We start from the raw sequence: 14,506 nt of genomic DNA, 5'->3' as shown, positions 1-14,506 counted from the left end.
GCTGCACCCAGAGCCGTAGTTTATGGCTGTAGCCGGTGCCCTGCTGCGGGTAGGACGGCGCTGCTGGCCTCTGTACAGTGACGAGTCGCACCACGGCTAAAGAGAAGAGCGGAGGGAGGTGAGAATATTAGATTTGTTATTTACACACCCCCTCCCCCAGCCACATGTTTATATATTTATGGACCGAATAAATCCTAATAATTCTTGGGAGAATGTGACGTGTAGATGTCACCCGGACCTGGGGTCACATTGCTGTAGGGTAACTGGGCCGGTCAGAACAGAACCAGAAGCAAATCATCAGAAGTTCTTTACACATTTAGAAAATAACACAAAGATGTAATAATCAATCAAATCCAATGTTTATTGTAAATTCATAGGAAAGCAAAGCAGCGGGAAATATCCAGAATAGATAGAATACAAGAAAAATGACAACTTCTGCTGGAACGAAACTCCAAAATGATTGTCGGTTCAGTAAAATGCTCCGATTATTTACAGACATTTCCATCCTGATCACTGAAGAGAAATTTTAACCTCTCTAGAAATATCTTGAAGCGTGACTAAGGATGAGCGGACCCCAACTCACAACGTTCAGGTCCGGGTCCCCGGGACTCCACGCAGATTTCAGCAAGGAGTCCATGCGGGCACTGACTGCCGCTCTACACTGTTTAATTGCTTCTGCAACGTTGCTGGTGGCATTTAAAATATTTTTTAGGATTGTCGCTCCCAGATGTCGCAGTAATTTAATGCCGCTGGTGGTTTTCCCGGATGGTAACAACTGTGATCAGAGCAGGCGTTACAGGTGCAGGTGAGCGTGCCGCTCCAGGAACCAAAACTGATCATTAAAGCACATCTACCACCAGGATGAAGACCTATAAACCCAGCACACTGACAGGTCTGTGCCCCCTCTGGCAGGATCCGCTCTTCTTTTAGCTTCTTCTGCTCTTGTTTTTACAAAAAAAAAGGCTTTAAAAGTTATAAAAATGAACCTGAGGAGCTTCTGGCTCAATAAACATCTATGGGACCTGGAGACCCTCAGGCTCATTTACATAAATTTTAACGCCTTTTTTTTAGTAAAACCAGGGCATCAGGGGTTAAAGGTGAGAAGATCCTGCCAGATGGGGCACACGCCAGTAGGTTAGTGCTTGGTTTACAATCCTTCATCCAGGTGGTAGATGTCCTTAAAGAAGTGGGGTTCAGCCAAACTCTGAGCACATGAACCTGAAGATCCCACTCATATTAAATCATGACATTATATATAACAGCAGGACTGATAGGGATCTAACACGTCCTTCAGTCACAATGGACAGTTTTCATCAAAACACCCTCGATATTATCAAATCCTAATTATTACAAATACTAATTGCTTGGTGCGATCCGGCTTTTACTTTTGTCCTCGTTTACCTGATATCGAAATCCCAACAGGAAGTACGGACATCACATTGGGCCACATTTAATAAAGTGTTTGCGCCAGTTTTCTGTCTGACTTTGCACTGAACGTTCAATCTGCTCGTACTTGTACTTATAAGGTGTCTGCGCCAGTTCCGTGTAGCGGCTTCTCTTTGTCCCACAAGACAGAAAAAATCTCACCTAAAGGGACTGTTACTGCTTAGTCTGACCAATTCTGTATGCGCCACAATTCTGCAGCATGAACAAAGTGCACCAAAAAAAAAGTGCAGGGAGCGCCAGATTCACGTGTCTTGTGTGAAGAATCTGGCGCCCTCAGCACCTTCTACAGGAAAACTGCACCTAGTATTTCTCCACTGCTGCAGCAGAAATGTAAAGATTTGCTGCTAAAACAGAAGAAAAACAAAAGATTTTTTCAGTTAATCTCTCAAAAAAGCAAAATCATAAGAATAATCTCTAGTAATCTTTCATCTGGACTAATTATTCTGCTGTGTTATTGGCCCATCCTCGGATTTCTGATCTTCTACTTGTCATAATCCTTTTGTTTAACCACCAGGTGGTAATATGAGACTCCTTCCCAAGTCCCCGAAACTTCAACCTCAGAACCAAACAGGGTCCGGACTTTTGCTTTGTAAGGGACCCTTAGTGTAGCTTTTAACACCGAGGCCGTTATCCGAATGGCTTTACCGGGCTCCAGCTCCACCTCCGTGCTCGATGAGAAAGTAACCTGGAAAGGAGAAAGAAGACAAGATCCTTCATGACCTTTTTATAAAGTGAGTAGATGAAGTAGAAGTCAGGAATGTCCAGCATCTGTTACTTTTGTCATCTTTGTGGATTGTATATAGAAAACTGAAAAGACAATAATATCGGAAAATTATGGCTTGTTGTAAATTGCTTTCAAAAGACCAGGAAAGATCTTTCACCAAATCTATGTAAACATCATGTTTACAGCAAGAAAGAGTAGACCAAGGTTTTATTTGCAGTTCAGCTAATACAGAAAACCAAGACTCCATGTACAACAGTGGTAGAAAGAATGCGTGGGCACAGCCGACCCTTGATGCGAGGCTAGGCAGTACGATGAAGTGGACAGGGGTTATGAAGGTGTACAACTCTACCGAAGTGGTGCTCTGTCCGATAAGATACAGCAGTCCAGAAAAATGCAAAAATAGAAGAACGGATGGCACTCACCATGGGTAGATAAAGTCTTCTTTATTTATTCATACCAGGTAAAATACAGGGAGGCACGCAGTGCCGCTATGCCGACGGGCCGTTTCGCGCCGTTCAGCGCTTTCTCCAGGCAATGACAGCGCATGCGCGCCCCTACCGGAAATAGGGAAAGGAGCGGAAGTACACGCGCGTTGTCATAGGAACAGCAACGCAATCTAGATCCCAAACACGCTACGCTCGTAATCATTAAGGGAAAAGAAAGACCCCAAAAGTCTGCTGAATACTAAAGGTAATAATGGGAAGGCCCCGAATAATGGAATATAAATCAGCGGGGTAATGAAATCCCCGAACGATCGAGCGTAGCGTGCTGGGAAAAATGTGACATTAAAAACGCATTATGCGATATGAAAAACTTAAAACCACATTAGGAAAGACATACAGCCATATGATGATAGACTAGATCCAGTACATATTATGCGGAAAATATACTACAAACAATTACAAGAAGACCCTCATCTCGTTGCGATCATTAAGGCCCAGGGCACCCATAGCATTAAATTTCATAATACACCTACTTTCTCTACGTAATAAATTTTGAGCACGATCACCACCCTCAGGGGTACATTCCACCTTCTCGATGCCCGCAAAACTAAGAACATCAGCATTTCCATGATGCTGTGATCTAACGTGTTCGATTAGGCGTGGGCACCCGACCCCTGTGGTGATCGATCTTTTATGTTCTCTAAACCGGGTGAACAAACTCCTGATCGTCTTTCCAATGTAATATCTCTGGCATGGACAAAATATAACATAAACGATGAAAGTCGTTCTGCATGTGATAAAGGACCTAACTTCTTGGGTAACCCCTCCAAAGGTGATGTGTTTTGCTTGACTGTTAAAGTCGCAATAGCGACAAGTGCCGCACCTAAAGTTCCCTTTTGGAATGCCACTGGAGAGCCAGGTATCGCGGGGGGAGGAATACCTGCTCTGAACCAGCTTATCCCGTAGTGTAACACTCCTCCTGAACGCCACGATGGGTCTTTGTGCAGTAAGTTGGTTCAATTGGGAATCCTGCTTCAGAATATGCCAGTGCCTGTTAATGGCTGTTTTTATGGCTGTGTCACATGGACCATAATCAAAAGTAAATACAAAACGTCTGTCTTTGTCTATGTTCCTATTTTTATGTGGCCCTCCTTTTCTTCTTTTTAACAACTCTTCCCGTGATACTTTTGATGCCCTTTGCAATGCCCTATCTACCACTGGCTTAGGGTACCCACGTTCAGACAGTCTCGACTTTAATTGCTCTGCTTGCATATAGAAACCACTATCTTCGCTATTCAGCCTCCTAAGTCGTAGAAACTGGCTGTATGGCAACCCTTCTTTTGTATGCTGTGGGTGATGACTCGTGTAGTGGAGGAGTGAGTTCGTGGCCGTAGGCTTTCTGTAGGCTGTAGTGTGCAGTTGTCCTTCCTTAACAGAGACTTTAACGTCCAAAAACTCCGATTCCATACCTCCAAAAACCGCTGTGAACCTCATGTTCATTTGGTTTTTTTGGTTGAGGTAGGTGACAAAGTCCAAAAAGGACTGCTTGTCGCCCTCCCACACGATAAAAACATCGTCTACATATCTGTAAAACGCCTTCACCTTCGTGGCGTATGGATTGTCCAGGGAAAAAATGTAACGGCCTTCAAAACAAGCCAAAAATATATTTGCAAGGGTACAAGCCACAGGAGTCCCCATTGCTGTGCCAGTATTCTGGACAAACCACCTGCCATCGAAGGTGAAGGCGTTATGCGACAGAATCAAGCGTAATCCCTCGCATACGAAATCAATATACATGTCCTTCTTTTTGGCATTGATAAGAACATCCCGCACACACTCCACTCCAAGTTTTTGGGGGATACGCGTGTACAGGCTTTCGACGTCTATGGATGCCAGTTGATAATTATCCTGCCACTGTACACTTTGAATGACTTCAAGAAAAGCATTAGTATCTTTTAATGTATCAGAAAACCAAGACTAGCTACAAACTGGAAGATAACAAGAAGAAGATGAAAATGGAAAGAGATAACAAGAAGAGCAGAGATAATACGGAAGACAGAAAATAGAAGATCAAGATGGAAAGAAAAAGCAAGAACAAAAAGAGCCTGAAGATGGAAATCAGGAGAAAAAGAGCCTGAAGATGGAAATCAGGAGAAGAAGAGCCTGAAGATGGAAATCAGGAGAACAAGAGCCTGAAGATGGAAATCAGGAGAAGAAGAGCCTGAAGATAGAAATCAGGAGAACAAAAGCCTGAAGATGAAAATCAGGAGAAGAAGAGCCTGAAGATGGAAATCAGGAGAACAAGAGCCTGAAGAAGGAAATCAGGAGAAGAAGAGCCTGAAGATGGAAATCAGGAGAACAAGAGCCTGAAGATGAAAATCAGAAGAAGAAGAGCCTGAAGATGGAAATCAGGAGAAGAAGAGCCTGAAGATGGAAATCAGGAGAAGAAGAGCCTGAAGATGAAAATCAGGAGAAGAAAAACCTGAAGATGGAAATCAGGAGATGATGAGCCTGAAGATGGAAATCAGGAGAAGAAGAGCCTGAAGAAGAAAATCAGGAGAAGAAGAGCCTGAAGATGGAAATCAGGAGAACAAAAGCCTGAAGATGAAAATCAGGAGAAGAAGAGCCTGAAGATGGAAATCAGGAGAACAAGAGCCTGAAGATGAAAATCAGGAGAAGAAGAGCCTGAAGATGGAAATCAGGAGAACAAGAGCCTGAAGATGAAAATCAGGAGAAGAAGAGCCTAAAGATGGAAATCAGGAGATGATGAGCCTGAAGATGGAAATCAGGAGAAGAAGAGCCTGAAGATGAAAATCAGGAGAAGTAGAGCCTGAAGATGGAAATCAGGAGAAGAAGAGCCTGAAGATGGAAATCAGGAGAAGAAGAGCCTGAAGATGGAAATCAGGAGAAGAAGAGCCTGAAGATGGAAATCAGGAGAACAAGAGCCTGAAGATTGAAATCAGGAGAACAAGAGCCTAAAGATGGAAATCAAGAGAAGAAGAGCCTAAAGATGAAAATCAGGAGAAGAAGAGCCTGAAGATGGAAATCAGGAGAACAAGAGCCTGAAGATGAAAATCAGGAGAAGAAGAGCATGAAGATGGAAATCAAGAGAAGAAGAGCCTGAAGATGGAAATCAGGAGAAGAAGAGCCTGAAGATGGAAATATGGAGAAAAGAGCCTGATGATGGAAATCAGGAGAAAAAAAGCCTGAAGATGGAAATCCGGAGAAAAAGAGCCTGAAGATGGAAATCCGGAGAAAAAGAGCCTGAAGATGAAAACCAGGAGAAGAAGAGCCTGAAGATGGAAATCAAGAGAAGAAGAGCCTGAAGATGGAAATCAGGAGAAGAAGAGCCTGAAGATGGAAATCAAGAGAAGAAGAGCATGAAGATGGAAATCAGGAGAAGAAGAGCCTGAAGATGGAAATCAAGAGAAGAAGAGCCTGAAGATGGAAATCAAGAGAAGAAGAGCCTAAAGATGGAAATCAGGAGAAGATGAGCCTGAAGATGGAAATCAGGAAAATGGAGATTGAAGATTGAAATCAGGAGAAAAAGAGCCTGAAGATGGAAATATGGAGAAAAGAGCCTGAAGATGGAAATCAGGAGAAAAAAAACCTGAAGATGGAAATCCGGAGAAAAAGAGCCTGAAGATGGAAATCCGGAGAAAAAGAGCCTGAAGATGGAAATCAGGAGAAGAAGAGCCTGAAGATTGAAATCAAGAGAAGAAGAGCCTGAAGATGGAAATCAGGAGAAGAAGAGCCTAAAGATGGAAATCAGTAGAAAAACAGCCTGAAGATGGAAATCAGGAGAAGAAGAGCCTGAAGATGGAAATCAGGAGAAAAGAGGCCTGAAGATGGAAATCAGGAGAAAAAGAGCCTGAAGATGGAAATCAGGAGAAAAAGAGCCTGAAAATGGAAACCAGGAGAAGAAGTACCTGAAGATGGAAATCAGCACAAGAAGAGTCTGAAGATGGAAATCAGGAGAAGAAGAGCCTGAAGATGGAAATCAGGAGAAAAAGAGCCTGAAGATGGAAATCCGGAGAAAAAGAGCCTGAAGATGGAAATCCGGAGAAAAAGAGCCTGAAGATGAAAACCAGGAGAAGAAGAGCCTGAAGATGGAAATCAAGAGAAGAAGTACCTGAAGATGGAAATCAGGAGAAGAAGAGCCTGAAGATGGAAATCAAGAGAAGAAGAGCCTGAAGATGGAAATCAGGAGAAGAAGAGCCTGAAGATGGAAATAAAGAGAAGAGCCTAAAGATGGAAATCAGGAGAAGAAGAGCCTGAAGATAGAAATCAAGAGAAGAAGTACCTGAAGATGGAAATCAGGAGAAGAAGAGCCTGAAGATGGAAATCAAGAGAAGAAGAGCCTGAAGATGAAAATCAGGAGAAGAAGTGCCTAAAGATGGAAATCAAGAGAAGAAGAGCCTAAAGATGGAAATCAGGAGAAGATGAGCCTGAAGATAGAAATCAGGAAAATGGAGATTGAAGATGGAAATCAGGAGAAAAAGAGCCTGAAGATGGAAATATGGAGAAAAGAGCCTGATGATGGAAATCAGGAGAAAAAAAGCCTGAAGATGGAAATCCGGAGAAAAAGAGCCTGAAGATGGAAATCCGGAGAAAAAGAGCCTGAAGTTGAAAACCAGGAGAAGAAGAGCCTGAAGATGGAAATCAAGAGAAGAAGTACCTGAAGATGGAAATCAAGAGAAGAAGAGCCTGAAGATGGAAATCAGGAGAAGAAGAGCCTGAAGATGGAAATCAAGAGAAGAAGAGCCTAAAGATGGAAATCAGGAGAAGAAGAGCCTGAGGCTGGAAATCAAGAGAAGAAGAGCCTGAAGATGGAAATCAGGAGAAAAAGAGCCTGAAGATAGAAATATGGAGAAAAGAGCCTGAAGATGGAAATCAGGACAAAAAAAGCCTGAAGATGGAAATCAGGAGAAAAAGAGCCTGAAGATGGAAATCAGGAGAAAAAGAGCCTGAAGATGGAAATCCGGAGAAAAAGAGCCTAAAGATGAAAACCAGGAGAAGAAGAGTCTGAAGATGGAAATCAGGAGAAGAAGAGCCTGAAGATGGAAATCAGGAGAAGAAGAGCATGAAGATGGAAATCAATTGAAGGAGTACCTGAAGATGGAAATTAGGAGAAGAAGAGCCTGAAGATGGAAATCAAGAGAAGAAGAGCCTAAAGATGGAAATCAACAGAAGAAGAGCCTAAAGATGGAATTCAGGAGAAGAAGAGCCTGAAGATGGAAATCAGGAAAATGGAGATTGAAGATGGAAATACGGAGAAGAAGAGCCTGAAGATGGAAATACGGAGAAAAGAGCCTGAAGATGGAAATACGGAGAAGAAGAGCCTGAAGATGGAAATCAGGAGAAGAAGAGCCTAAAGATGGAAATCAGGAGAAAAAGAGCCTGAAGATGGAAATCAGGAGAAGAAGAGCCTGAAGATGGAAATCAGGATAAGAAGAGCCTAAAGATGGAAATCAGGAGAAAAAGAGCCTGAAGATTGAAATCAGGAGAAGAAGAGCCTGAAGATGGAAATCAGGAGAAGAAGAGCCTGAAGATGGAAATCAGGAGTAAAAGAGCCTAAAGATGGAAATCAGGAGAAGAAGAGCCTAAAGATGGAAATCAGGAGAAAAAGAGCCTGAAGATGGAAATCAGGAGAAGAAGAGCCTAAAGATGGAAATCAGGAGAAAAAGAGCCTGAAGATGGAAATCAGGAGAAGAAGAGCCTGAAGATGGAAATCAGGAGAAGAAGAGCCTGAAGATGGAAATCAGGAGAAAAAGAGCCTGAAGATGGAAATCCGGAGAAAAAGAGCCTGAACATGGAATTCCGGAGAAAAAGAGCCTGAAGATGAAAACCAGGAGAAGAAGAGCCTAAAGATGGAAATCAGGAGAAGAAGAACCTGAAGATCGAAATCAAGACAAGAAGTACCTGAAGATGGAAATCAGGAGAAGAAGAGCCTGAAGATGGAAATCAAGAGAAGAAGAGCCTGAAGATTGAAATCAAGAGAAGAAGAGCCTGAAGATGGAAATCAGGAGAAGAAGAGCCTGAAGATGGAAATCAGGAGAACAAGAGCCTGAAGATTGAAATCAGGAGAACAAGAGCCTAAAGATGGAAATCAAGAGAAGAAGAGCCTAAAGATGAAAATCAGGAGAAGAAGAGCCTGAAGATGGAAATCAGGAGAACAAGAGCCTGAAGATGAAAATCAGGAGAAGAAGAGCATGAAGATGGAAATCAAGAGAAGAAGAGCCTGAAGATGGAAATCAGGAGAAGAAGAGCCTGAAGATGGAAATATGGAGAAAAGAGCCTGATGATGGAAATCAGGAGAAAAAAAGCCTGAAGATGGAAATCCGGAGAAAAAGAGCCTGAAGATGGAAATCCGGAGAAAAAGAGCCTGAAGATGAAAACCAGGAGAAGAAGAGCCTGAAGATGGAAATCAAGAGAAGAAGAGCCTGAAGATGGAAATCAGGAGAAGAAGAGCCTGAAGATGGAAATCAAGAGAAGAAGAGCATGAAGATGGAAATCAGGAGAAGAAGAGCCTGAAGATGGAAATCAAGAGAAGAAGAGCCTGAAGATGGAAATCAAGAGAAGAAGAGCCTAAAGATGGAAATCAGGAGAAGATGAGCCTGAAGATGGAAATCAGGAAAATGGAGATTGAAGATTGAAATCAGGAGAAAAAGAGCCTGAAGATGGAAATATGGAGAAAAGAGCCTGAAGATGGAAATCAGGAGAAAAAAAACCTGAAGATGGAAATCCGGAGAAAAAGAGCCTGAAAATGGAAACCAGGAGAAGAAGTACCTGAAGATGGAAATCAGCACAAGAAGAGTCTGAAGATGGAAATCAGGAGAAGAAGAGCCTGAAGATGGAAATCAGGAGAAAAAGAGCCTGAAGATGGAAATCCGGAGAAAAAGAGCCTGAAGATGGAAATCCGGAGAAAAAGAGCCTGAAGATGAAAACCAGGAGAAGAAGAGCCTGAAGATGGAAATCAAGAGAAGAAGAGCCTGAAGATGGAAATCAGGAGAAGAAGAGCCTGAAGATGGAAATCAGGAGAAGAAGAGCCTGAAGATGGAAATCAGGAGAACAAGAGCCTGAAGATTGAAATCAGGAGAACAAGAGCCTAAAGATGGAAATCAAGAGAAGAAGAGCCTAAAGATGAAAATCAGGAGAAGAAGAGCCTGAAGATGGAAATCAGGAGAACAAGAGCCTGAAGATGAAAATCAGGAGAAGAAGAGCATGAAGATGGAAATCAGGAGAAGAAGAGCCTGAAGATGGAAATCAAGAGAAGAAGAGCCTGAAGATGGAAATCAAGAGAAGAAGAGCCTAAAGATGGAAATCAGGAGAAGATGAGCCTGAAGATGGAAATCAGGAAAATGGAGATTGAAGATTGAAATCAGGAGAAAAAGAGCCTGAAGATGGAAATATGGAGAAAAGAGCCTGAAGATGGAAATCAGGAGAAAAAAAACCTGAAGATGGAAATCCGGAGAAAAAGAGCCTGAAAATGGAAACCAGGAGAAGAAGTACCTGAAGATGGAAATCAGCACAAGAAGAGTCTGAAGATGGAAATCAGGAGAAGAAGAGCCTGAAGATGGAAATCAGGAGAAAAAGAGCCTGAAGATGGAAATCCGGAGAAAAAGAGCCTGAAGATGGAAATCCGGAGAAAAAGAGCCTGAAGATGAAAACCAGGAGAAGAAGAGCCTGAAGATGGAAATCAAGAGAAGAAGAGCCTGAAGATGGAAATCAGGAGAAGAAGAGCCTGAAGATGGAAATCAGGAGAAGAAGAGCCTGAAGATGGAAATCAGGAGAACAAGAGCCTGAAGATTGAAATCAGGAGAACAAGAGCCTAAAGATGGAAATCAAGAGAAGAAGAGCCTAAAGATGAAAATCAGGAGAAGAAGAGCCTGAAGATGGAAATCAGGAGAACAAGAGCCTGAAGATGAAAATCAGGAGAAGAAGAGCATGAAGATGGAAATCAAGAGAAGAAGAGCCTGAAGATGGAAATCAGGAGAAGAAGAGCCTGAAGATGGAAATATGGAGAAAAGAGCCTGATGATGGAAATCAGGAGAAAAAAAGCCTGAAGATGGAAATCCGGAGAAAAAGAGCCTGAAGATGGAAATCCGGAGAAAAAGAGCCTGAAGATGAAAACCAGGAGAAGAAGAGCCTGAAGATGGAAATCAAGAGAAGAAGAGCCTGAAGATGGAAATCAGTAGAAGAAGAGCCTGAAGATGGAAATCAAGAGAAGAAGAGCATGAAGATGGAAATCAGGAGAAGAAGAGCCTGAAGATGGAAATCAAGAGAAGAAGAGCCTGAAGATGGAAATCAAGAGAAGAAGAGCCTAAAGATGGAAATCAGGAGAAGATGAGCCTGAAGATGGAAATCGGGAAAATGGAGATTGAAGATTGAAATCAGGAGAAAAAGAGCCTGAAGATGGAAATATGGAGAAAAGAGCCTGAAGATGGAAATCAGGAGAAAAAAAACCTGAAGATGGAAATCCGGAGAAAAAGAGCCTGAAGATGGAAATCCGGAGAAAAAGAGCCTGAAGATGGAAATCAGGAGAAGAAGAGCCTGAAGATTGAAATCAAGAGAAGAAGAGCCTGAAGATGGAAATCAGGAGAAGAAGAGCCTAAAGATGGAAATCAGTAGAAAAACAGCCTGAAGATGGAAATCAGGAGAAGAAGAGCCTGAAGATGGAAATCAGGAGAAAAGAGGCCTGAAGATGGAAATCAGGAGAAAAAGAGCCTGAAGATGGAAATCAGGAGAAAAAGAGCCTGAAAATGGAAACCAGGAGAAGAAGTACCTGAAGATGGAAATCAGCACAAGAAGAGTCTGAAGATGGAAATCAGGAGAAGAAGAGCCTGAAGATGGAAATCAGGAGAAAAAGAGCCTGAAGATGGAAATCCGGAGAAAAAGAGCCTGAAGATGGAAATCCGGAGAAAAAGAGCCTGAAGATGAAAACCAGGAGAAGAAGAGCCTGAAGATGGAAATCAAGAGAAGAAGTACCTGAAGATGGAAATCAGGAGAAGAAGAGCCTGAAGATGGAAATCAAGAGAAGAAGAGCCTGAAGATGGAAATCAGGAGAAGAAGAGCCTGAAGATGGAAATAAAGAGAAGAGCCTAAAGATGGAAATCAGGAGAAGAAGAGCCTGAAGATAGAAATCAAGAGAAGAAGTACCTGAAGATGGAAATCAGGAGAAGAAGAGCCTGAAGATGGAAATCAAGAGAAGAAGAGCCTGAAGATGAAAATCAGGAGAAGAAGTGCCTAAAGATTGAAATCAAGAGAAGAAGAGCCTAAAGATGGAAATCAGGAGAAGATGAGCCTGAAGATAGAAATCAGGAAAATGGAGATTGAAGATGGAAATCAGGAGAAAAAGAGCCTGAAGATGGAAATATGGAGAAAAGAGCCTGATGATGGAAATCAGGAGAAAAAAAGCCTGAAGATGGAAATCCGGAGAAAAAGAGCCTGAAGATGGAAATCCGGAGAAAAAGAGCCTGAAGTTGAAAACCAGGAGAAGAAGAGCCTGAAGATGGAAATCAAGAGAAGAAGTACCTGAAGATGGAAATCAAGAGAAGAAGAGCCTGAAGATGGAAATCAGGAGAAGAAGAGCCTGAAGATGGAAATCAAGAGAAGAAGAGCCTAAAGATGGAAATCAGGAGAAGAAGAGCCTGAGGCTGGAAATCAAGAGAAGAAGAGCCTGAAGATGGAAATCAGGAGAAAAAGAGCCTGAAGATAGAAATACGGAGAAAAGAGCCTGAAGATGGAAATCAGGACAAAAAAAGCCTGAAGATGGAAATCAGGAGAAAAAGAGCCTGAAGATGGAAATCAGGAGAAAAAGAGCCTGAAGATGGAAATCCGGAGAAAAAGAGCCTAAAGATGAAAACCAGGAGAAGAAGAGTCTGAAGATGGAAATCAGGAGAAGAAGAGCCTGAAGATGGAAATCAGGAGAAGAAGAGCATGAAGATGGAAATCAATTGAAGGAGTACCTGAAGATGGAAATTAGGAGAAGAAGAGCCTGAAGATGGAAATCAAGAGAAGAAGAGCCTAAAGATGGAAATCAACAGAAGAAGAGCCTAAAGATGGAATTCAGGAGAAGAAGAGCCTGAAGATGGAAATCAGGAAAATGGAGATTGAAGATGGAAATACGGAGAAGAAGAGCCTGAAGATGGAAATACGGAGAAAAGAGCCTGAAGATGGAAATACGGAGAAGAAGAGCCTGAAGATGGAAATCAGGAGAAGAAGAGCCTAAAGATGGAAATCAGGAGAAAAAGAGCCTGAAGATGGAAATCAGGAGAAGAAGAGCCTGAAGATGGAAATCAGGATAAGAAGAGCCTAAAGATGGAAATCAGGAGAAAAAGAGCCTGAAGATTGAAATCAGGAGAAGAAGAGCCTGAAGATGGAAATCAGGAGAAGAAGAGCCTGAAGATGGAAATCAGGAGTAAAAGAGCCTAAAGATGGAAATCAGGAGAAGAAGAGCCTAAAGATGGAAATCAGGAGAAAAAGAGCCTGAAGATGGAAATCAGGAGAAGAAGAGCCTAAAGATGGAAATCAGGAGAAAAAGAGCCTGAAGATGGAAATCAGGAGAAGAAGAGCCTAAAGATGGAAATCAGGTAAAAAAGAGCCTGAAGATGGAAATCAGGAGAAGAAGAGCCTGAAGATAGAAATCAGGAGAAGAAGAGCCTGAAGATGGAAATCAGGAGAAAAAGAGCCTGAAGATGGAAATCCGGAGAAAAAGAGCCTGAACATGGAATTCCGGAGAAAAAGAGCCTGAAGATGAAAACCAGGAGAAGAAGAGCCTAAAGATGGAAATCAGGAGAAGAAGAACCTGAAGATCGAAATCAAGACAAGAAGTACCTGAAGATGGAAATCAGGAGAAGAAGAGCCTGAAGATGGAAATCAAGAGAAGAAGAGCCTGAAGATTGAAATCAAGAGAAGAAGAGCCTGAAGATGGAAATCAGGAGAAGAAGAGCCTAAAGATGGAAATCAGTAGAAAAACAGCCTGAAGATGGAAATCAGGAGAAGAAGAGCCTGAAGATGGAAATCAGGAGAAGAAGAGCCTAAAGATGGAAATCAACAGAAGAAGAGCCTAAAGATGGAATTCAGGAGAAGAAGAGCCTGAAGATAGAAATCAAGAGAAGAAGTACCTGAAGATGGAAATCAGGAGAAGAAGAGCCTGAAGATGGAAATCAAGAGAAGAAGAGCCTGAAGATGGAAATCAGGAGAAGAAGAGCCTGAAGATGGAAATCAAGAGAAGAAGAGCCTAAAGATGGAAATCAGGAGAAGATGAGCCTGAAGATGGAAATCAGGAAAATGGAGATTGAAGATGGAAATCAGGAGAAAAAGAGCCTGAAGATGGAAATCCGGAGAAAAAGAGCCTGAAGATGAAAACCAGGAGAAGAAGAGCCTGAAGATGGAAATCAAGAGAAGAAGAGCCTGAAGATGGAAATCAGGAGAAGAAGAGCCTAAAGATGGAAATCAAGAGAAGAAGAGCCTAAAGATGGAAATCAGGAGAAGATGAGCCTGAAGATGGAAATTAGGAAAATGGAGATTGAAGATGGAAATCAGGAGAAAAAGAGCCTGAAGATGGAAATATGGAGAAAAGAGCCTGAAGATGGAAATCAGGAGAAAAAAAACCTGAAGATGGAAATCTGGAGAAAAAGAGCCTGAAGAAGGAAATCCGGAGAAAAAGAGCCTGAAGATGGAAATCAGGAGAAGAAAAGCCTGAAGATGGAAATCAAGAGAAGAAGAGCCTAAAGATGGAAATCAGGAGAAGAAGAGCCTGAGGCTGGAAATCAAGAGAAGAAGAGCCTGAAGATGGAAATCAGGAGAAAAAGAGCCTGAAGATGGAAATACGGAGAAAAGAGCCTGAAGATGGAAATCAGGACAAAAAAAGCCTGAAGATGGAAATCAG

At 42.3% G+C, this 14,506-nt stretch overlaps 1 protein-coding gene across 1 annotated transcript in view; it reads right to left on the bottom strand.

Moving 5' to 3' along the window:
- Positions 1 to 340: 340 nt before the first annotated feature.
- Positions 341 to 14,506, bottom strand: part of LOC140084284 (uncharacterized) — a 111,179-nt gene continuing 97,013 nt past the window's right edge. The window contains exon 4 of the mRNA XM_072126439.1: positions 341 to 2,131. Within this exon, the coding sequence (XP_071982540.1) occupies positions 1,928 to 2,131 (204 nt within the window). The 3' untranslated portion in view covers positions 341 to 1,927. The remainder of the gene's footprint in view (positions 2,132 to 14,506) is intronic.

This window comes from Engystomops pustulosus, chromosome 1 (genome assembly GCF_040894005.1).
Source record: "Engystomops pustulosus chromosome 1, aEngPut4.maternal, whole genome shotgun sequence".
Lineage (NCBI taxonomy): Eukaryota > Metazoa > Chordata > Amphibia > Anura > Leptodactylidae > Engystomops > Engystomops pustulosus.
Note: the sequence above shows the minus strand (reverse complement) of the source record. Positions and strands in the feature narration are given on the sequence as shown.